The 22,945-nt window shown below is 53.2% G+C and overlaps 7 protein-coding genes across 7 annotated transcripts; 4 read left to right on the forward strand and 3 right to left on the reverse strand.

Moving 5' to 3' along the window:
* Window positions 1-205: 205 nt before the first annotated feature.
* On the forward strand, window positions 206-1,908 carry IAQ61_011579 (uncharacterized protein; the record flags this gene model as incomplete). Its single annotated transcript, XM_003844096.2, has 3 exons — window positions 206-220; window positions 389-960; window positions 1,131-1,908. 3 exons carry the CDS (start codon window positions 206-208, stop codon window positions 1,906-1,908), a joined length of 1,365 nt encoding a protein of 454 aa, XP_003844144.2.
* Window positions 1,909-3,249: 1,341 nt separating this feature from the next.
* Window positions 3,250-6,416, forward strand: IAQ61_011580 (uncharacterized protein; the record flags this gene model as incomplete). The annotated part of the gene is made up of 3 exons (XM_003844097.2): window positions 3,250-3,549; window positions 3,602-4,192; window positions 4,407-6,416. The coding sequence occupies 3 exons, from the start codon at window positions 3,250-3,252 to the stop codon at window positions 6,414-6,416; spliced, it is 2,901 nt and encodes a 966-aa protein (XP_003844145.2).
* A 499-nt stretch (window positions 6,417-6,915) lies between these two features.
* Window positions 6,916-7,954, reverse strand: CDO1 (Cysteine dioxygenase; the record flags this gene model as incomplete). The annotated part of the gene is made up of 4 exons (XM_066099263.1): window positions 6,916-7,046; window positions 7,112-7,332; window positions 7,628-7,671; window positions 7,721-7,954. The coding sequence occupies 4 exons, from the start codon at window positions 7,952-7,954 to the stop codon at window positions 6,916-6,918; spliced, it is 630 nt and encodes a 209-aa protein (XP_065950782.1).
* Window positions 7,955-8,239: 285 nt separating this feature from the next.
* Window positions 8,240-9,993, forward strand: RBG1 (GTP-binding protein rbg1; the record flags this gene model as incomplete). The annotated part of the gene is made up of 8 exons (XM_003844100.2): window positions 8,240-8,414; window positions 8,466-8,526; window positions 8,596-8,635; window positions 8,695-8,715; window positions 8,770-8,812; window positions 8,864-9,744; window positions 9,794-9,914; window positions 9,974-9,993. 8 exons carry the CDS (start codon window positions 8,240-8,242, stop codon window positions 9,991-9,993), a joined length of 1,362 nt encoding a protein of 453 aa, XP_003844148.2.
* Window positions 9,994-11,771: 1,778 nt separating this feature from the next.
* On the forward strand, window positions 11,772-16,296 carry IAQ61_011583 (uncharacterized protein). Its single transcript, XM_003844102.2, has 3 exons — window positions 11,772-13,209; window positions 13,273-13,294; window positions 13,342-16,296. The coding sequence occupies exons 1-3, from the start codon at window positions 12,729-12,731 to the stop codon at window positions 14,516-14,518; spliced, it is 1,680 nt and encodes a 559-aa protein (XP_003844150.2). The 5' UTR covers window positions 11,772-12,728; the 3' UTR covers window positions 14,519-16,296.
* Window positions 16,297-17,982: 1,686 nt separating this feature from the next.
* On the reverse strand, window positions 17,983-19,282 carry IAQ61_011584 (uncharacterized protein; the record flags this gene model as incomplete). The annotated part of the gene is made up of 3 exons (XM_003844105.2): window positions 19,160-19,282; window positions 18,257-18,498; window positions 17,983-18,075 (listed from the first exon to the last, which is right to left on the reverse strand). Exons 1-3 carry the CDS (start codon window positions 19,278-19,280, stop codon window positions 17,983-17,985), a joined length of 456 nt encoding a protein of 151 aa, XP_003844153.2. The 5' UTR covers window positions 19,281-19,282.
* Window positions 19,283-19,939: 657 nt separating this feature from the next.
* Window positions 19,940-22,771, reverse strand: IAQ61_011585 (uncharacterized protein; the record flags this gene model as incomplete). The annotated part of the gene is made up of 3 exons (XM_003844106.2): window positions 19,940-20,324; window positions 21,302-22,172; window positions 22,231-22,771. Coding segments are annotated over 3 exons (1,797 nt in total), but the record flags the coding sequence as incomplete, so codon positions are not given.
* Between the last annotated feature and the right edge of the window lie 174 nt (window positions 22,772-22,945).

Here is a 22,945-nt window from a genome sequence, read left to right on the forward strand (position 1 = left end):
TCGCCTTGCCTCTTCTTCCCTTCCTTTGCCTTCCCTGCGCTGCCCTGCATTGTTGGCCGGAGCCACTCAGCCGCATCGTCCATTCGCAACGCCAACCCAACTCGGAGGCTGTGCACATCGTCGTCCGCCTCCGCCTCCGCCTTTGCTGACGAAGCCGGGCGAACAAAGCAACCCGCCGCGGCTCCAACTTTTTTTTTGGGGCACAATGACGGTCCTCAAGGCATGTACACCTGTCACACCCGTCGCCTGTCGTCTGTCTCCAGCCTCCAGCCACCAGCCGTCAGTCGCCAGTCACCAGTCACCGGTTCAGTAACTGCGTTGGTGGGCCATTGCACTGCGCTGAATTCCCCTTCCTATTGCTTGCGCTGACCTGCCTGCCCCCTACCAGGAACCCGTGACAGTCCGCCCAGCCAGCCAGCATCGACACTCTGGCAACATCATGGCCGGCTCGCTGCCCAAGAATCGCCCGCACTCGCACTCGATATCGGCCAGCGCCATCAACCCCGCGCATCGCGTCACCCGCCGCAAGAGCATGAGCTCGTCAGCCGCCAACAACGTTGCAGCCATAGCTGCCGCGGCCAAAGGTGTTATCGGAGCGCCGCTCGAGGGGGCCAGCGTCGGTGGTAGTGGCAGTGGCCAGCGTCGGACGTCGAAGCCGCCCACGCAGTTCCGGGGCCCCAGTCTGAACGCAGCCATGGCCTCGAGCATGCCCGGCAGCGGCGGCTCGCCCTTTGGCTCCAGTAGCTACAACGGCACGGCAGCACAGGGCGAGGCAGTCGTTGACGGACCGGTGCTGGCCACGATGCCAGAGCACAAGCTGGCCGAGTCCAAGTCGCGGATACGGCGGGCAAGCGAGGGATCACGCCTCAAGGGCGACGGCAAGCGCACCAGTGGTAGCGAACTGAAGTGTGAAAAATGTGGGAAAGGCTACAAGCACAGCAGCTGTCTGACGAAGCACCTGTCAGTAACCCCTAGCCAACGTCGCTCTGCCCACATACTTTCACGCCTCACGACGAATGCCCTGCTCTCTGCACTCGCACCTGCACCCACACCTGCACCAGCCCCTGCATCTGCACGCCTACATGGCCCACACTTGTTTGCACTTGTTCAGCGTTGACTTTTGATTTTAGTTGGGAACACACGCCCGAATGGCAGTTGACTTCGAAGCTGCTCATCTCCAAGCACCAGCAGGTTCAGCTGCTCGAAGCGGCCTCGGTCCTCGTGGCCATGAACAAGGAGAGCGACGATGGCGGGAGTGACCGCTCATCGCCTCCCGCTTCGGGCTCGTCAGACGTGCGGGAGGAGCCCAGCTCCACAGAAACTACCCCGCCCCCGCAAATGGACGATCACGCTGTGGGCTCCTACCCTCACTCCCACTTCGGCCAGCGTTCCATCAAGCGCTATTCCACCAACAGCTCCGCCTACAGCCAGTCTTACCAATCCACCGTCTTCTCTGAAAATGGTGCTGGTCTTGGTGCCGGTGGCCATTTCCGCCACTGGAGTAACGTTTCTGACAGGCCCACGACGTCGGGCACCTCGGTTGCAGGCTCCTATCATGACGATGGAACTGACCATGCCGACCTTGCCGCCGCCGTTGGCCTGTTGAGCTGCTCTTACGGTACCCCCAAGATGGGTCCTCAGACTCTCTCGCCGGGGATTCCTCCTGTACCGCCGCTGCCTGCCAAGTTCCTAGATTTCCAGCACGGCCAATCACTGTCCGGCAGCACGACTGTCCAGCCGCAACAATCGAGTGTGCGTAACAGCTACCGATACCACAGTGAAAACAAGGATGTCGACATGGACGATGACCACTTTGCCGACGAGGAAGACTACCGCCACTCCAACTCGCGCAGTCGCGGCCGTGTAGATGAGGATGACGATGCCTTCTTTGGAGGCATGGAGGAGTAGCTTCCTTGCTGATTCTCACGCCCCTGCAACGACCGTCCCGACACAGTTCCATCTTGCTATTCCTGCTTTCTTCATCCCATGTTCGAACCATTATCGGCACTGTACCACAATCCAAACATGAGCGACTTAGCGAATGCATCTCCGCAGCCCCCCCCTATACCAGTCGCACCTCGCAATCTACAGAAGCACCGATGAGAGGGCCGCCGTTTGTTCATCTCACGGCTGTGCTCTTGAGGTTGAAGCTTCCGTTTGATCGCGTCGTGCAGACTTGCGTCGAGAGCATTTTGTCACGAATTGCTGTTACAACATCAATAAAATCAACTTAGTTCGTACATCAGATTTTTCATCTTTTCTTTTTTTTCATCTTTGTCCATCCAATCAGCGCATTCACCAGCACAGGAACTCATATAACTTGATATTTTTAAGAAGATGGAGGGAGAGGAGCGGGTGCGATGCGGTCATGGACGAAGTAACATAGGTTTTGAGGTTTGAAAGTTTCCAAAGGTCAGCTGGGCGTGCTGGAGCACAGGGATCCACTGATTTGGGGCCTGAAAGTCTGCTTGGCCACGTTTTTTTGTATATGATTCGATCTAGGGAAGAAGAGGGAGAGATGGAGAATGACGGCAAACATGTACAAAGGACAATGCAGAGGACACTGCAAAGTTGTACCGAGAATTGAATCCAACATCCATGTGCCAAATTCTCACTTGTAATACTCATGTCATGCTCATGCTTGTGTCTCCATCCCATGCCCCTGAAGTAAAGATTGGAAGGGGCAACGCAACCATCACATGAAGACGATGTGTGGAACAAGGTACATGACCTTTACGTCTACCAGAGACAGCTGTGTACGTACATAGGTAAGTAGGTAGCACAAGGGAAATATACAACAATACTACAGAAAGGAAAGGGAGGAAAATACAGAGGGAAACAATATGGTATATAATAACTATCCACTACACCTTCTCCTGTTGAAATCGTGGAATGTGGGTGGGAGTTTGCTTTTGTTGCCTGAGATGTGATGATTTTCAGAATTTGGTTTTAGATGATTGTAAGTGACGGATTGGCTTCGAGTGTACGGATAGATAGTTTGCAACTAAGGGTAGGAGTGTATATTATATAGACGGTGGGCCGGAGAAGGAGATGTTGGTAACTGGTGGCACAGGGCTAAAACTAAGTTACCATGTGGCGTCACTTGTGACCCTGGTACTTGCTGCAACGGACCCTCCCGCACAGTCGCGTCCCAAACCGCCTCGGACACCTCATCCTCAACAACGACGTCTCATCGCATGCCGTACGACTCGATGCCCTCCGAGGAGCGCAGATCTCCCTTCTGCTCCAATGCACCCGGTCGCTTCTCTGATCGCCGATAACGTCGTCAAACACCAGCAGCTCTTCGGCCCGTTGCTGTTCGCTGTCCTCGCGACTGTTGGCAACGTCCATACCCCAGTTCTACATTCACTCTTCGTGACTGCAATATCTTGGGTTGTGATATGGGTTCCCTTGATCTTCCGCGTTGGAATATACTCGAATAGCAGTACCGAAAGGAGGAGCACAAGCTGGCTAGCTGGCGCTTTTCTCGCCCTGTCTCAGATCTTCGACAGGGCAGCATGCGACAAGCAGGGCATATGGGTGACGAAGGTGGGCATGAAAGGGCTGATAAATTTTCTATGGCTACTGAATTACCCCCTAGGCCCTGCTACCACTCCTCGTCATCCTAATATCGCAGCACGAGCGATATTCCAAGTATGTTGCGCTGCCAATCCATGCAGGCCTTGACAGTCTGGCGGTGGATACCAAGGCTTTTCCTGAGCAGACTTCTTACAGCAGGTCATACCCGCTTTTAGCTGCTCTGACCGTGTCTGCAAGCACAGTTCTGGCTCTCTACACCGCGACCACGACGCTGCTGCTAGGTCTGGGCAGCGTCTTTTTTGCAGCCGTTGGATTCGTGCTCCTCGAATCTGCCGTAGCAGGTGGAACCGAAGGCAGTAGGAATGACACCGAAATTGTTCATGGAGCTTCAGTACGACGAATACCCCCAAGTGTCACGCTGAAGCATCAACAGCTAGCGGTGCTACGTGATGTAGCTTTGATCATGGCTATTGGCTGTGGCATTGCTACCTGTGCCATGGAGCCCGATGTGTCCTCGACGTCCATTACATGGGAGCCTGTGTATAGCCTGTACATTATGGATTGGAGAGATGTACATAATTACCGTATTTTGCAGCGCGTTTTGTGGACGCTACCTGTACATGTCCTAACGAACGTCCTCGCTTTTGTCTTAGTAAGTCAAATCCCTATGATTCAATCACCAAACATGTTGAGAGTCCATATGGAATATGGGGACCCGTTGACACAGTTGCATGTTTTCTATCGCGCACCAAATCAGCAACCTGTCTCATCATGCTTGCTAACGTGCTCCCCATTCGTCGCGCGATTCCCTCGTTGATCTTCAACAGCCGCTTAATTTCGTCCCAATTACTGACTAATAGATACAGGTTGTTCAACAAGGCGTCGTAAATACTTCCCTTCTTTATCTGTTTGTATATCTCTGTGCGAAGCTGTGCTTCGGCGTGTACCTTTCGAGTATCTGGTTTACCGCGATATTTGGGCTATCGTCATTATTATTCGTCGCTGGATCAACGTCAAGTACTCTGCTAATTGAGGTGCGGAACTCACTACGACTCAGGCGTTTCGTTCTTGGTGTTACAGTTCTTTCGCTACTCCTTCTCATTGTCCAGCAAAATTTCACCGTCACACAGAGGTACCCTACTGATGTCGACTCAAATATGGCAATATCTTTGCCAGAAACTCCGCTTGGGCCGGTACGAATAGATCTGTCCAAAGGCCATCCCGCTGCACAGTTGATCAAGGCGGCCGAGGCAGACTTTCAACGTACCCTCGATCGACAATCAAAAACATTGGCAGCTGCAGTACAAGAGTACCGTCGCAGGAACGGCATAGCACCACCCCCACACTTTGACAAGTGGTATGAATTTGCTACCCGTAACGGGGTGGTAATGATTGATGAGTTCGACACGGTCAACCAGATGTTACTCCCCTTCTGGGCTGTCAAACCCGCGACACTGCGATCGCGCGTTATGAGAGCAATCGGCCATGAGGAGAATGCTCTGATTGCGATCGCGATTCGACACGGAGCTGTGGAGAATTTTGAGAAAGGAGACGAGTGGCAACAGCAAGCAACCATTGGCATGTTGAAGAACTTTGTGCAATATCTACCGGACATGGATTTGGGTTTCAACATGCATGACGAACCTCGAGTTGTCGTGCCCACGAACCTGCTATCAGCAATGATTGCCAAGGCAAAGGATGAAGTGCTTCCCAGAGCCGCAAAGAATCAGGCACCTCGCAATGCGTTCTCGAATCGTCCTGCGGATATGAACGATGGAACACGGTTCATGGAGTCAACCACCACAAAGTTCAATCGATTTGCCCATCAACAAACTTGGACGCACTCTCGACTCTCTTGCGCTAGCGACACTCAGGCACAGACGTTTGAAGACTCAGCGGCTGACAACCTCACAGCCTATGCGGCCGATCCACTCAACTACGTCTACAACATCACGGCCTTCTCCGACATCTGCAACTCTCCGTCCCTGTCATCCACCTTTGGCTTCTTTGAACGCCCAAACGCCTTCAGCATCACGCACGAGCTCACGCCCATCTTCTCGCAATCCAAAATCTCCAGCTTTCAGGACATTCTCTACCCTAGCCCATGGTACTGGGCTGGTAAAGTCGGATATGATGAAGATCACGACACAAACTGGGACAACAAGACCAACAGCCTCTACTGGCGTGGCTCCACAACAGGAGGCTTCAGTCGCAACGGCGGCTGGCGCCGTCAACACCGTCAACACCTGGTCCGCCGTCTCAACGCCCCCGACAAAGCACAAATACTAATCCCCACCACCTCTCCCTCTTCGCCCCAATCCCCAGCCACCAGCTTGCACACCGTCACCGAAATCGACCGCCAATCTCTCGCCCACCTCATCGACGTGAAATTCTCCCACATTGGCCAATGCGACCCGGACGACTGTGCCGCCCAAAAGGAATTCTTCCACGTCACCGAACGCGTCGACGGCCAGGACGCTTGGTACCACAAACACCTCCTCGACATGGACGGCAACGCCTTCTCCGGCCGCTTCTACAGCTTCCTCAAGAGCAAAAGTCTGACGTACAAAATGGCCGTGTTCAGGGAGTGGCATGCCGAGTGGCTGCGACCGTGGGTTCACTATATACCCCTGAGTCTCCGTGCCGACGAGGGCCTCGATCTCGTGCGCTGGTTTGCGGGCGAGCAGCGTGGTAAAGGGGGAAACGGCGACTCCGAGGGTGAGACCAAGGCGCGGGAGATTGCGCGCCGTAGTACAGAGTGGCATGATCGGGTGCTGAGAAATGTGGATATGGAGGTTTGGCTGTTTCGCTTGTTGTTGGAGTATGCGAGGGTTGTGGATGATGCGAGGGAGGAGATTGGGTATTTGGGACCGTAGGGGTGGGGGGATTGTGGATGGGATGGATGGGCCTGGCATGTGTGTTTATATTTACATGTGAAGGATAATTTTTCGTTTTTGATGGGCACGTAGATATCTCCATCGTCTCTCTCTCTCTCTGCACGGCGAGGATCTCCAATCATCTCGTGTGAAGAGACGTAGCCATTACATAGATTACATAGAACGTGAAAGCACCTTACCTATTCTTCCCTCTGGCACGAACAACATCACATTATCACTGAAATGGGGCACAAGTACAAAGTATAAAAGAAGAGAGGAGATATTTACCCCCAATGCGAAGCCAGACCACATGCAATTTGACTAGCCTATAACGCCTTTCCATCTACCGCACCGCAACAAACGCTTCCATTAATGATCATGCTCCACTGGGCTGTATAGACCTGGAGGCTCATACCGTTCCCTCCCCATTCCATGTCTCGTAACTGTATATTCCTTCGTAAGCCATTTTCCCCCGGGGTATGGCCTTTGCTTTTGCCGTCTAGGGCCTGTTTGCGCCTATTCGCTGACCGTACTCGGAAAAGAAGGTACACTTGTTCACGCGATGACAGGTACCAGTCTTCTCATCAAAGGTCGAGCATCCGTACGTTGCGGCATTGGGTGGCGTGTACACTGTACGAATTAGTCAATTGTGCAATAGGAGATGAAGCTCAGTTTGGGGGCCCAAAGACACTTACAGTGCAGTGACACTACGTATTCCGTGGGGTGCGGATTCTTGATCTTGTGCAGGCCCAGCTTGTCCGACATGTACGTGACTTGGTCACGTTCGTACGTCTTCTGGGAGATGACATCGAGCGGACGTTTCTCGCCCTTGTTGAGAGCGACCGTGGGCCAGTCGTAGCGAGTCTCTTGGAGACTGCCCTTGAGGACCTTCATGATGCAGTGGGCGTTTGAGTGACTGTCCGTCACACGTCAGTGGTTTTCATTCTCATGCGTTTCGCAACTTTGCCGTTTTCGATGAAGATTTTGGGGATCCTTATCGAGAATAGCCAGAAGAAATATCGAGATTGAGTCGTTCTTACCGGCATGTCTCCTGCACTGACGCATCGACCCAGAGGTCGGCGAACTGACGTCGCTTCATCGTGCAGGAGGACAGAACCATGGGTGATCAGGTGACCAAAAGAGGACGAAAAAGTCGTTTGGTGAGCCCCTAGGACAGCTGTGTCCGTGACATGCTGTTATTGACAACTTACTCATGCACAGCGCTTTCTTTGTTTGGTCCCCAAACCAGGATAAGCTGCACCAAAAGTCAGTACTCCGGAAGACGTGGAGAGCAGGTAGCGCACCAGGTTACTCTTGCCATTGCCCTTGTCGACCAGGTTCCTCGTGTAGGGAATGTGCTCCGACGCGAAGTAGTATTTCTCCCACTCTGCATCATTCGAGACGTAGTCCTCCATCAACTTCTGGAGGTCACTGGGATCGATGTCATCCGAATCAATCCCACGGGAAGGTCCAAGCTTATCGCTGAGAGCCTGGACAAGCTGGTGGAAGCCATCTTGTGCTGAGGTACGGCCAGGCATGGTCATCAGTGGTGTTGGTGTGGTTGTTGACAATGAAATCTCTGTAAAGGATTCAACTGGAGAGGCGAGCGAGAGAGAGAGAGAGAGAGAGAGAGTTGTAGAGTCCTTGGTGCTCCGAATGTCGGTGAGGAAAGAGCTCAGTGTATTGAAGTCAGTGCACAGATAGGATAAAGCCGGCTCTTATGATAATGGAGAAAGTGCGATCAGGTGTTTGCACCACGTATGATCCAATTGCGATTCAGTAAGGGCTTGCGTATTATGTAACATATCGCGCCGATTCGAACCATGTGGCGCTCCAACAGCTTGTCAGGTGCCTCAGACAAACAGCAGCTGAGGGCATTTCAAAACTCCAAGCAATCTGCAACCCGATGCTCCGTGAGATTCCGGACTGTATACGAGACTTGGTCGGCTTCTGTCGGAAACAGTAGCTTGCTACAGGAATTACAATATACTACAGGATGCATGATGTTTCAAGACTCAAGTGATGCATGCTGGCTGACGTCTGAGCTAGTCTGTATTGGGGTGGCGGCAGAACAATTCGCCGACCTTCTCTTGCCCCGCCAGCGTCATGGGTAGTGGCTCGCATCAAATTTCTGTGACAACACCAACAAACCTGTGTGAACCGCCCCAAAACAAGCCAGAGGCGCAGAGAAAGTCACCATGGCGACTACCGTAGATAAGGCATGTGCTGCTTTGAACTGTGACACGGTCTTGTATCACTAACATTCCATGCGGAACAGATCAAGGATATCGAGGCCGAAGTAAGACATGTCCAGACCGCAAAGCGCAAACAATGACTGACGCCGATGATTTAGATGGCCAAGACCCAAAAGAACAAGGCGACATCGTTTCATCTTGGTACGCCAACTTACTCGCGATCTGCATGCTAGCATGCTTATATACGGACAGGGCAACTGAAAGCCAAACTTGCCAAACTCAAGCGCGAGCTGCTCGAGCCTAGCAGCAGCGGAGGTGGTGGTGCTGGAGTGGGTTTTGATGTTGCAAGAACTGGTGTTGCTAGTGTGGGCTTCATAGGCTTTCCCTCTGTGGGCAAAAGTACGCTCATGAGCAAGTTGACAGGCCAGCATTCCGAAGCTGCGGCATACGAATTCACAACACTCACCACGGTGCCCGGTCAAGTCCAATACAATGGCGCCAAAATCCAGATTCTCGATCTTCCTGGTATCATTCAGGGTGCCAAAGACGGCAAGGGTCGTGGCCGGCAGGTCATTGCGGTTGCGAAGACGTGCCATTTAATCTTCATCGTTCTCGATGTGAACAAGCCGTTGACTGACAAGCGAATCATCGAGAACGAGTTGGAAGGTTTTGGCATTCGAATCAACAAGAGTCCTCCCAATATCGTGCTCAAGAAAAAAGACAAGGGAGGCATCAACATCACAGCAACAGTGCCCCTTACCCATATCGACCACGACGAGATCAAGGCTGTGTTGAGCGAATACCGCATGGCGAATGCTGATGTCGCCATCCGTTGCGATGCCACTGTTGATGACTTGATTGACGTTATTGAAGCAAAGTCGCGAAGCTATATTCCAGTCATCTACGCGCTGAACAAAATCGACGCCATCTCTATTGAGGAACTTGACTTGCTTTATCGGATTCCCAACGCCTGTCCTATCAGCTCCGAGCACGGCTGGAACATTGACGAGCTGCTTGAGCAGATGTGGGAGAAGCTCAACCTTGTCCGTGTCTACACCAAGCCGAAAGGCAAGATGCCTGACTACACTGCACCAGTGGTGTTGCGATCGAACGCTTGCACGATTGAAGACTTTGTATGTCTCTCTCCTGGATATAGAGAATGGTCAGCTGACGGAGGCGCAGTGCAATTCGATCCACAAAACAATTGTGGAGAACTTCAAGCACGCGATTGTGTATGGCAAGTCAGTGAAGCATCAACCTCAGCGTGTTGGTCTTTCTCATGAGCTTGCCGACGAAGACATTGGTAAGTCTGTTACGATATCTCTCGATTCGTGCAAGGCCTGCGGCTCACTATTCAACCAGTCACGATTGTCAAACGATAGATGAGGTCGGGTGATTTAGATGACTTCGGCCCTACAACCCCACAGACTGGGGCCTTTTGGCTGGTGACAGAATGAGGTGGAGCGGAGTGGAGATTGAATCCAGATGGCTAGCATGTCTTACTGCGATATGAATAGGTGGCATTGAAATGATGACGAGCTGGACGAGGCTCCAAGCCGACGTCGCAGGTGGATTGGCCGAAGGGATTGCCCGAGTAGGACCGCGGGCGACACGAGCACGCACGCTTATTGCGGAGACGACAGCTTACGGCGCGGATCGTAACTCTAATTCGCCCAAGTAATAGGGACTGTGGCGGACCGATGCCGTCCGCGAGCCATCCATCCATACCGTAGCAGTAGGCTCGCTCTGGTAATGAAGAGGCGCCCCACGGGAATTGGAAGCTCAGCGAAAAGAAGGTAGGGTAGCAGGATGGCAGCGGCAACCGTGCTGTTGGAACGGGGACAGGATTTGTTTTTTTTTTGCCCATGTTGAAGCTTCGGAAGTTTATGGAATACGATCAGCAGCATTTTCTGGCTCCATTTTTTGAGGCGTAGGCGTTGTCCATTGGTGCACTAACGGAGGCAGTTGGACGACTCGGAGAAAGAAGGCAGGGGTTCTCTGGAGCTGGCGACTCACAGCGCTCGTATGGCCCTGGGCGCTAAAAGATTATCGAGGCCAGGCCTGAGTGGCTGGTCGGTAAAAGCTAATGGGGGGGACCCAGGCACTTGAGCTGGCTCCAGTGTGGATGGGCGCGATGATGAGAGAGCTATTGGAAAGAGGGCAGCTCTCGGAAGGGATTTCAGCCGCCGGACAGCTTGTGCCCCTCCTTTATGCACAGGCGATGATGGCGGTGCTGAGGCTAAGCATGGTAGCTGTGGAGAGAGAGAGAGAGAGAGAGAGAGTAAAGAGTGTAGCATGGCATACCGGTACGTACCTCCATACAGCTTGTACACGCTCGCGTACCTGAGCAGCTGCCAGCATGAGGATTCATCTTGGACTGGTTGGCGCCACGAGCGCACGGTAACGGCCAGGCGCACGAGGCGATGGGGGGAGGGGCAATATAGCGCGCCCACGCCGACCAGGCCTGGTTTGGGAAAGGGCTGAGAGAAAGAGAGAGGAGGGTGGTGGGTGGGTTTAGCCGGCCGCAGTGGCCCTGATCAGTGACGGGACGAGGGCAGCTGGCACGCTTGGACAACAACATGCCAATGCTAGTTTGGCGATCATGGGGAGCGAGCACTGTGTGTGTGTGTGTACATGCAAGTACTCACTCGGTGCTGTAGTACCCCTCCTACTATGGTGGTAGTGTGCCGGTACAGTTCGGTAGGTAGGGACGGTAGGTACTCTGACACAGACAGTTTGGATTCCAGCTACTTGTACCAGGGCTAGAGACTGTTTACTGTTTGCAGGTTTGCAGCTGTTGGCTGTTAGCTGGGTGGTTTAGGCCGCAGAATTGGTGGCCCGGGCAGTCCTAGGGGCGCATCCCCGATGAGACCCGCAACACGCTAGGCCCAACGTTGCTGCTCGCCTTCTTTTTTGCTTGTCGCTTGGGCCGGCCGGGATGGCGGCCAGCATGGCAGGAGCAAGCCAGCAGCGGCAGTAACTACCTTAGCCGCACCTACCCTAGGCTACCTATCTGCCCTGCTGTTACATGCCTATCTCGTAGGTACAGTACCTTAGCAGCAGCAGCAGCAGCAGCAGGAGCAGCAGCAGGAGCAACCAGCACACGCCAGCCGCCGCCAGGGCAGTCGCCGCCCACACCCGCCCTCCCCACACACACACACACACACACACACACACACACACACACACCATTGCACCCCTCCCCCCTTCCCTTCCCTCTCCCCCTCCCCCCCCCCCGACACACCCACACACCCACATCGACACACACTCACACGCTTGGACTACGAAACAAACAGGGCTTCCTCCTCCCCCCTCCCCTTCTCCCGCCCAGCTGCGGGAGGCCGCGCCTGTGTTGCACACCACACAGGGCTCACTGCGCTCTTTGTACCTACCAGGCGTCCCCAGACTTTTATTTTATTTCTCTCTCTCTTCAAAGTACATACCTACTACTTACCCACCTGGTACCCTACCTACGCGCTGCAGGCCCGCCCCCGCCCAGGCATTTTCCCTGCAGAGCCCTCTTGTGCTCCCATCTGCGCCCGCTTGCCCTACCGCCGCCGCCCTGCACTGCACTTATACTGTACTGCACTGTACTATACTGCTTCCTATACTGTATTGTACTGTACTCACCTACCTACTGTACATACGCAGTCTTCACTACACTACCCGTGTCCCCCCCCCCCAATCACCCTCTTCCCCCCCCCCCATCCCTCAACAAGGTACCTACTCTCCCGTACCATTGTTCTATCTGCAGGTGGCCTCCTGTCAGTCATAGCATCCCCCCCCCCCAGCCGCCCAGCGCCCTGCCTTTTTGTCAGCGCTATCCCCAAACTGCGGTACATGCTCGTTTGGTGCTGTGTCTCGCTTCCTCAGGAACCACACTCTCTTCCCATCTCCATCCATGCATGCATGCGCTTCGCCGCTCTGAGCTCTCGCCCACACCCGCCCTGGTAGATAGAGCAACACCAACGCTGCAGGCCCATAGCCCAGACGCATACGCCCGTCTGGCTCTACACATCTAACACGGACACCTGCCGCCTCCACAATCGCACCGTTCCAGCAGCACGCACCCACCGCATCCTGTCCTGGTCCTGCTGTTCCCATTCTAACGCCCAAGATGAGCCAACTTCAGATGGACCACGAGCAGCATCACCAAGATCATTTCGAAGATCACAATGCGGGCTGGCACGAGGGTGCGGGATACAATCCTCACCATCATCAATCGCCCGTCCAAGAGTACCATGGCTTCCACGGTTATGCCCCGCTGCCCATGGAGCCCATCTATGGTACAAGCATGCATCCACCACACCACCCATCCCATCCAACGCCCAGAACGACACATCCGCAGCTGCAGCCTCTCATCATGCCACAAATGCCGCAATGGCCGAGCATGTTGACCAGCCAGTCCACCTATCAGCCCTCACTGTTTCCTTCGGCGCCCGTTCCCATCACGCCTGCATCAGCAACACCAGTGTCGGCTTCGTCGACGCACTCACGGACCTCATCTACTCCCCGCAAGACGCTCACCGACTCGGATCGTAGACGAATGTGCCAGTATCATGAAGAGAATCCGACTGTCAAGCAAACGGAGATTGGAGGTACGCTACATAGGCTCACTGTCGTTTCGTAGTAGTGCCCTGGTTTGCTAACGTGGTGACTAGCAATGTTTGGTGTGGAGAGAAGGTACCACTGCATACGACATGTCTCTTGCCGCGCTGACACGCTTGTAGCACTGTTTCCAAGGTCCTGCGTCAAAAGGAAAAGTACCTCTACCAAGACGACGGTAGCCGGTCACCCATCAAAAGATCCAAAGGCAAGTTCCCAGATATTGAGCGCACGCTCTCCAACTGGGCGCGAAACCATCAAAGACAGGGTCTTCCGCTGTCAGACGCCATCATTCGTGAAAAGGCTCGCTTTTTCGCGCAGACCGTGGGCAACTCCGAGAGCCACTTGAAGACGAATAGCACCAGCTGGCTCGAAAAATTCAAGCAAAAAAACCATCTCATGGGAGCCCGATCCAGGAAGGGGTCGATAGCAGAAGAATCAGAGGGTACGTCGAATCCACCGTCAAACGATCATACACCCGGAGCCATTTCGCCAACATCGCCCGGCGCCCTATCACCCAACAATGCGAGCATGAAGACCAAAAAGAGCGAAGAGAATCTCAAGACCGAGAGTCCGGATACATACGATTTTTCCAATCAGCGACGACCCTTTCATTCACAGAGTAACACTTCCTTGTCCAGCGTCTTTACCGATAATGCGCCTTCGTCCTTTTCCGCAGGTCCAACCAGTCCAACTTCACTCTCATCGCCCTTCTTCACGCCCGACTCTGCATGCGGCCCGAATCCCTTTGTGGGAAATCGCCAGCCAGCCAGTGGCCAGCCAGGAAGCGCCAACTTCCAGAGACCACGCAGCCAGACCTTTCCCATGCTCGTTGGTGTGGAGCAGTACATGTCCCCACCCGGCTCGACGGATGCCCTCACACCAAAATACATCAGTAGCAACACACTCGACTCCCCCATGGCAGAGATGCCCGGCGGCCTGCCAGTCATAGATGAAACCATGTCTCTGTCGCCAACACAGGTCACAAACTCGATGCAACCGCCTCCTGTACCCATGGGCACGACGGGAACTACAGAGGACAAGGGCTCTTCCAACGAACCATCGCCAATCACCACACCGTCCCAAGAGGAGGCTGCACGCGCACTACAACTCGTCATCAACTTCTTCCAGTCACAGAACGCCGGCTTCGTGGTCGAGCCACAAGAGTATGTTGCCATTGGCAGGCTCCTGGAGAAGCTTCGTATCAAGGACAGATCCGAGAGCCTACCATCCGTGATGCGACGCGTATCGGAGCCCGAATTTGCCGCTACCAAGGTGGAAAGCGTCGATATTCGCCATTGAATTGTCGGACTGAACCTCGATGGGCGGGCACCTGTTAGTCTTGTGTCCACGCCATGTCACAATGCACAGGAGCTAGACAAATGCGATGACTCATCTACATGATCTGGCTTTCAGAAATACAGGAGTCGTGCAACACGATCCAATCACGAGGGCAGAATATGAACCAAGCCGGGCACAGGCTGCAGGCTTTGGCAGTGCCTGTTGTTTACAAATGCTTTGATTTTTCTTTCTTTCCATCTTCTTTCTTTAGGGTTCTTTTTAATTTGGGACTTGTGCATGAGCATGGTGAGCATCGTTTCTTTTCCCTCGAGTTACTGCCTTTCACTTATATTCCCCCCTTATATATTTTCCCTAAACACTCAGAGTTATACCCCCCTTGGCGAATGTGCACATATCTTTTATTTTTTTATTTCGTTGAGCAAAGGAGAAAGACTGTTACCGCTCACGCGGGCTACTACCCTCTGTACGATCTACCATTTGCTTCTCCCGCTAGTCTTGCATCTCCTGGCAATCTCTGTACGTTCGTATATTGGAAGTGAAACAGACGTTTTGGTTTCGTACGCTCTCGTACGCCTATATTGGTGCCCTAGTATAGTTCGCTGCCGAGGCTGCGAACCCGGTCGTGCGTGGGTTTGATTGAGGAATTTACGATAGCGGTGCCCCGTGCGCATCATCCTCGATCGGTGTCATTGACCAAGTGAAATGAGTCGGTCGCATTACAAACGTTCTGTTGATCGACAGACCCTCTAGTCAGTTCATCGCGTGCTTGCCGCAGCTGGGCCGGCTATCGGCATGTCGACGACAAATCAAGAGGGATGCAAAATCAGACCATAAGCCGACGAGAAAGTGACTTGTGCTTGTCATCGGAGATTTCACTACCACGACCATTACCAGGCCCAACCCTGAAGGACCGAACCTGTGCATGGATGGCATCAGACGTTGTTGGCGTGTTTGACCCCCATTCCCTTCTGCGCCAAACCATGTCTCCGCTTTGGCGCACAAGCCAGCATTGGCACAACCCTGCACAGCCATACGATACATCCTCGCGCAAATCAAAGTCAAGACCTCGAGCACAACTGTGCTGATCATGGTTCCGCCATGATTCCGCTGCCGTCGCCATACAAATACAAATCATTGTGGACAAGGGGAAAAGACTGAGATCTGGCCTCGAGCACCCCATTCCCCGGAAATCCGCCCATTCCCCCCCCTTGTCTTGTTCGATATTGCACCATGCTCCAATGCCTTGATGGACAGACTCTCAGCTGATTTTGCATTGAAAGCAAGACGGGCTTTCCCCTTTGCGGCCCCGTGTTTCGGGAAGTCTAAGGGAAATGGGAGCGGGCAAGGCCGCCCAAAGCCGTGAACTGGCTAGTTCGTTGTGTACAATGTACAATAGTCTGCGCATTATCGTTGATGACGATGGATTACGGTACGGTAGGGTATTCATTCCGTGGCAGCCATGTCGACGGAAGTGCTCTGGACAGGCGGGCAATCTTGCAACCATGTCGACGGAAGTGCTCTGGACAGCCGAGCAAGGCTTTGTTGCCTCTTTGCTACCTACCTACTGTACCTACTACCTTCTCCGCGCAATCGGACGTAATGCAAAAGCAGTAAGACTCTCTCTCGCCTTGACTGACAGCTCGTGACAGCTCACACTGTACGACCTTTCCATCGCAGCCCCGTCCCCAAAACCCCAGGGCGCTACACCTGACCTTCGCTCAACATTCCCTTTTGCAAATTGGCTTCTTTTCGCTTGTACAGTAGGTGCCGGCATAGGTAGAAAATGGGGAACTCGTAACTGGTCGCTTTTTCCCCGCCCCCCCCGTCGATTATTCGACCAATTGGGGAAAGGGTCAAGACGGCCCTTGTTCGGCCCTTGTTCTTGGCTTTCGCGTGCAGCGATGGATGTAGGGTAGGGTAGGGTTGGTATAGTGGTAGGGCATTGGATTTGTTTGCAAAGGCAAGAGTCGACGCTGGTTGTTTTTTTCTTGTTCTCTCGCACATCGGTACGGGCCGTGGCTGGAGCCGGGAGCGTGCACTCACTCCTTCCCTTCCTTCCTACAGCGCGCGCACCCGCCTTTACCTACATGGTACGTTCTTTGGGGCAATGGGGGTTTTTGGAGGGTAGCACGACATGAGCAGATATTGCAGCAGCACATGGAGAAATTGTAATTTTTTTTTTGTTTTTTGTTTTTTCATCATTCGTGCTGTCGTCGTGGTACCGTAGGCTAGTAGTGGTTTACGGGTTTGCGCGCTGGCAGGAGGTGCAGGTTGCTGAAGATGGAATTTCCTGCCTGTCTGGCTTGGTTGGCTTGGTGGGTGGTAGAGTGTATCGGTAGGGTTAGGGTAGGGTTGCAAGTGCCGCAAAGGGGGCTAATGCTGGTTGACGTGCCATTGTCTGCTGTTGTTACTCTGGCTGCGACTCTTCTACAGTACAGTGCAGTACCTACCTACCCAGCTAGTCCAAGTCTAACTCTCTTCCTTTCCTCGTGTGTACATGCGAGCATGCCTGATCGGTGAGCCCCAAGTCGCACACGTCGAAGAAGGAAGAAGTCTCACAGAAGGAATCTCAGACTCCCCTTTTCCCCCTCCTTCCGCAACACACAAAAAAACAACAAGACACTGAATCAACGCACAAAGACGATACCCTATTTCTGCTCTGATACCTTGCCTCCCCTTCCCATTTCTCTTTATCGCTTCATCTTTCTTTCTCCCCCAAGAAACCCCAACCCTTGCGCCCAACACAACATGCAACCGCCCATGTATGTGTTTTCCTTCTTCTCTTTTACCCGACTGCGCCTCGCTCGCGTGTGGTGACACGGCGTGGATTGGTTGGTCGCGTACCTTGCACTAGTACACCCACGTGATTGATTTCTCATGCTGTGTGACGCGCGCGCGGTACGGAGCGCGTTGGACCCGTCGGGTTCTGTTTTTTGCGGTTTTTGTGGTGGTTCTTTTGTGTATTTTAGTGGGGGGGTGAGTTGTGTGCGACAAGTTTAAAAGGGGGAGGAGGGGGATGGGTATTTGGATTGGGATTGAGATTGAGAATGGGAATGAGAATGGGAATGGGTGGGTGGTAGCTGGGTAGATGTTGAATTGCTTGAAGAGAATCACGTGCCCCTTTTCCTTCCCGCGCATTTTAGATTTTACCAACCAACCAACCAACCAAAGCTTTCCAAGCTAATCCCAGTCTCGCAATCTTATACTCTAGCCACGCCAATGCCGTATCCATTCCCTGCATTCGTGTACAATACAATAGTCCGGCACGGCAACGCTATCGAATTCATGGACAGATCATACATGTCTCCCCGATTGCCCCTGTCAAGCGCATGGAAAAAATTGTGGCATAACGGCGCTGCGAGAATGTGCGAATGATGGAGGGAAACGGGAGAATCATACATTCCAGCAGCACTCGGGCATATTCCCAACTCGGAACAATCTACCTGGGGCAACAGACGTGCAATCTACGCACTCGGACTGCGTTTAAACGAAGCAAGGACTTGGGCGCACGAATTGGCGAAAACACTTTCTGCAAATTGGTCGCGCTGTTGCTGTTGCTGTTGGATACGGTTGGTAGCGTACAGTAAGTACATGAACAGTACATAACCACATAGTACCTTGGCCGCGGAGCTTCGCCGCCCTCCTTCCCCCTCATAGTACCTCCCTCCAACCACCTACCCTCGGAGCAGCCAGCTACATCAATCCTCGCTCGTACGCACTATGTAGTACATGACCTACCCAGACAAGATGCAGACCGTTAAACACCGCCTGCCTGCGCATGCCAGATGCCTCATGTGTGGGTGTGTGTGCCTTGGGCATCAACGTGGCGTCGTGGCCACGACCATTGCCGCTCCTGGGCATCGCTCGGTTCGCGAGAACCCATGGCCCATGGGGTGTTTTGACGGGGGGCGCTGCCATGATCATCATGCGAGCCGCCCGCGGGGGAAGAGCGGGGAGGGGTGTGTTGAGATTGAAGGGAGCTGGGGTTGGGGGTTATTACTGTTGTGGACAACATGTATAATGTCATGCCATCGCTACATGGCGTGGCGGTGCATGGGGCCATTGGGTACATGGTAGAGCACGCATCAGATTCTCATAAACTACACAACCCACGCCCTCTGCAAGCTAAGAGGAAAAGAGAAAGAAAGAAAAAAACGTCTCAAGAACGAGCACGGGGATAAAAAGGGAAAATTCAAACTAAAAAAGAGGGACCGGGATCATGACAACGTGGTATTGGCGCTTCCCGCGTTTCCCAGGCGTGCGAGGGGAACGGAGGGAGGGGAGATGGGATTTCTACAAGGATTACGCCATGGAATATGGGGCTGCGGTGTTGTGTATAACTTGGTTTGTTGTTAGAGGAGCAACAGGAGGAGCAACAGGAATAGAGTTTCTCAACGGTCTCCCACCCCAGCTAGGGAGGTTAGGTACTCGAGTCAGTCAAGTCAGTCAAGTCAGTCAGTTGGTCAGTTGGTCAGTCGGGGTTGGAGGGTGCGAGGCTTGCCAATGCATCGCCGCACGCGCGCCGGCCATCCATGGCCCATCGCGCGCGGTAAAACTAGATACGCGGGCAAGTGGACAAACCGTTCCGAGACAAGAAAACGGGCCATCATGATGGCTATAGTACAATTCCAAACAAGGTACCGTCAAGGTTGAGGATTTGCAAGGACTGGTAAATGTCATCTCCGCGTCGTGTTGCACAGGCGGTCGCCGTCTCCAAGTTCGGTAGAGTACGTGCAGGCAAGCCGGCATTGCTTGCCATCATAACTCGTTGGCACGTATATTTTCATGCAGAGCGTCAAACTTTGTCTTAGGTTGACCTTCTGCAGCCCCAGCAAAACGGGGTGCGGGGTACTTTTTTTTCATTCTCTCTCTCTCTTGAACACTGCTTGCGGATGGTAGCTACCTACAGCCGGCAACCCTCACTTTCCTCAATGGAGGAGTCAGGTGGCCAAGATATCATGCACCCGCCTAGAGTCTGGACCGCCAATCTGCCTCAACAATTCTCCCACTTGAATTTTCTCATTGGCCAAAAACCCCTCTTTTCGGGACAAGCGGTGTACGACAATGGTAGATACTTGGCCGCAACGCCAAAAATGACCAGATGCGTGACGAACTGGGGAATACATCGAGGCCATGTGCGCGGACTGGCTGCACAAACTAACATGCATTGAGCAATCCCGTAAGATAAGTGGGGTTCTTTGGTATACAATCAGGAATTGAAGCTTTCTGCCGTGGTGCGTACAGTGAACGATTACGTCTGCTGACGACAACAACTGGGCGCACTGGCATGCCCGGTAGATCTCCCATCTAGCGGTGTGGAAGCTCGGCTCGGCTCAACGAACCCAGGGAGCACGTGTGAAAGAGATCATGGCGAGATGGCGAGATGGCGCTGAGGTTTCGGCATGGGGATTACAAAGACAATTAGCTCATGCGCTCCTCGAACAGTTCCTGAACGCCTTGGACCCCCAGCTCTGGAGCCAGACGGACCACGATTAGCTCCACAATCTGGTAAATGAGATGCTTATTGAGGTATGCGTCCTCGAACGAACTCAGGGTTTCTTTCATGTGCTCAAGTTGCACTTCCCGCTGAGATGTGGCAAAGTAGATGGTAGCCACTCGGACGGGCAGCAATGCCAAAAGCGAAGCAGCACATCGATCCTTGATCGCCCTCGCTTCTTCATCGGATGGAATTTGACGTGGAGGCCCCAGCGCGTTATTTGGGAACAGTGTCGCGCGGATGGTCCGAAGAAGAACAGGCACCAAAGCGGGGTTCAGGATTCGCGTATGGATAGCATGGGAAAGAAACCTGTTCATCTAGTTAGCAACAGAGACTGTGAGAAGTCGAATATACCGATTGGCGCGAAATGTCCCAGAGCAAACAATCCTTCTTAGGCATGACCGAGACCAGAGCGTGTCAGCTCGATGCAAGAAAGCCGCGGACAGGGGAGCCTACGCTGCCATTCCTGAGCCATATCGGATTCACGAAGAGACTTCGCAAAGTGAGGCGCAACCCCATGTCTAGCGAGATTGAACGCTCACACCAAGTTGAACGCGGGAGCCGAGAGTAGGATGTCGCAAAGTCAGCCCACTCCCGAATCTTTGGCGGCATTGAATGGCTGCCTCGATGCACAAGCGCGCAGGATAGCATGGCTGAACCTGTCGAGCAACGTCCTGGTCGAGTCGCGGACGATGATGCGTTACGGCCGCGATATTGCATGGACAATGTAGTGGAGGGTTTCTGTGCAGTTGCATTGGTGGCATCATGGCAGCTCCACGACCAACGCTATGACGAGGTTGCGGCCGGTCCCGAGTAAGTCTGACAATGAAGGCAGATCAACCGGCGCGTAAGCGGCCCTCCACTTAGGCTAGGATCGCGATAAGACGGCTTCAAACGCATTGGATGAGTCCCCGAAGCTAGAGCGGCATGCATCGTAACACGCGCTACGAGCGAGTGGTGACGCTACAATATTTCTTCTGTTTGGGTTGCAAGCATCGTGATGCAGTCCATGGTGTAGCTTCGAAAAGGATCATGTATGCCAAGGCAATCGTCCGAAACGTGTCGAGTTACCGCCCGGAACGGGTGCTAAGACTTGCATACGACGGTGCGCCATGACAAGGGTGTTGACGTGTGCGAGCGTGCGGGCCGTCGCATTCGCTGGTCCAAAGTCAAGTGACCAAAACCACATGCGGGGCTATTTCGTCGTGTGTCGCACGGCTCCAGGCAGTTGATATGGCCGACCAACCACGGCTGGAAGACGGCAAGGAGATGTTATCATAGCTTACCTATCCAATACACCATCCGTCTCACCCACTCTACCTGGGCCGACCAACGCTCCCATGTGGAGCATCGAGATGAAGCCCAACAGCCAAGGCATGCGGACATCCAGATCAGCAATTTGCGCAGCACAACTCCACAGCTTCATGCTTAGTATTGGCCGTTTATGTCCTTTCATTCGACCATTTGTTGCAGGACCCATATGAGGCAGTTGCGGTTGGCTCGGCGCTCCCGCAAATGACTGCTCGCAGGCGATGAATCTAGAAGGAAGCGATGGTACGTTCACCAGACTCGATACCACCACACGCAGCGCCATAAACGCCCAGAAGACATAGTGTACGGTGGTCCAGAACAGATCCAGGATAGATGAAAGCCTGAACTTATGGTGACCCTGGCCTGTGGTGGTAGGTAGTTTCCCAGGTGCGTACTTCTGGTCTCTCTGACCAGCTAACAGTCCGAAGCGTTCCAGACGGGCTAAAGGTTGCTTTGGATCATCATCAACCGACTGGGGGGACTCGTTCGTTTCATTGGTGTGTATGATTTCAGCGATTTTCGTAATGCATTCCCACAACAGCCAGCTTTCGCAAGCCTTTCCACTGATGCCATTCGCAAATATCATTTCGGCAAATATCTCGGCTACCAACGCGCGGAGGCATCCATTTTCAAGATCTTCTGTGGGTAGAATAATGGCGAGTAGTCCTTGGATAAGCAGTTGGCGCCATACAGACTCATTCTCACGTTGTTCAACGCTCGATCCTGGCACTCCCTCGCTAGGTACAGGTGAAAGTGCAGGGTGCGGGTGGAGGGTGTGGTACACCAAACGAGTATCCGAAACTAGTGAGCTTGTTGATACAGCTTGCGCTTTCGCTAAATGATACGCTATTGCCAATGTAATTAGACAAGATGAAGGTTCACAGCGGCAGTTTCAATTACCTACAGTTTAAATGGGCCTGGACCAGCTCGGGAATCTCGTCAAACAATAGTGCTTCCAAATCGACTTGTTGAAGACGTTGCTCAAGAGCTGTCGTGCAATGGGCAATGATTAGGATTATTTCGTTGACGAAGACCTGATCAGGGGTGATTTTTGAATACCACGCTTGCACAAAATCCCGGATAATCACTGAGATAATAGCGTATAGCTGGAGGTCGACTTCGTTCGAGCTGGTCAGTGGTGGCAATACCTCTTCGATGGGGCGTGGTGTGGTCTGTCCTTTCTCGCCATTTCCTAGTAGGACCTCGTGTGAGCAGAGAGTACGGCGAATAAATGCTGCAGTCGCCTTGTCCGAGGTGGTATCTGAAAGGTTCTTCTGGACCTCTACTGGACGCGCTGTCCCTGTTAGACGAGATCTATTTTGCATGTCGCTCTCCGTATTCTCCGTTGGATTCGTTGACATGGCTTGAGGATTGTGCAGGTATACATCTGATTTATGATGCGTACTTTCCGTCATCACAGCCTTATAATCATCGTAGAAGTCGATCTTAATTTTTCATACACGTGATAACGCCCTGATTTGAAGCAACATTGGAGTTTGTTGTGAGATACTCCAGGTAGGTAGTCGGGAAGTAAGTGCAATGACGTACCGGTACCAATGCGGGCGGAATATAGTTTGACCGCTCTTGGCGTTTTCTCTAGGTGGCCTCTGCACTTACCC

Source organism: Plenodomus lingam, assembly GCF_022343315.1.
Source record: "Plenodomus lingam strain CAN1 chromosome Unknown scaffold_20, whole genome shotgun sequence".
Taxonomy (NCBI): Eukaryota; Fungi; Ascomycota; class Dothideomycetes; order Pleosporales; family Leptosphaeriaceae; genus Plenodomus; species Plenodomus lingam.

Coding starts and splice junctions, on each gene's coding strand:
- IAQ61_011583 (XM_003844102.2), top strand. CDS start 12,729: ATGAGCCAACTTCAGATGGACCACGAGCAGCATCACCAAGATCATTTC. Junction 13,210..13,272: donor CAAGCAAACGGAGATTGGAG/GTACGCTACATA, acceptor CGTGGTGACTAG/CAATGTTTGGTGTGGAGAGA. Junction 13,295..13,341: donor ATGTTTGGTGTGGAGAGAAG/GTACCACTGCAT, acceptor ACACGCTTGTAG/CACTGTTTCCAAGGTCCTGC.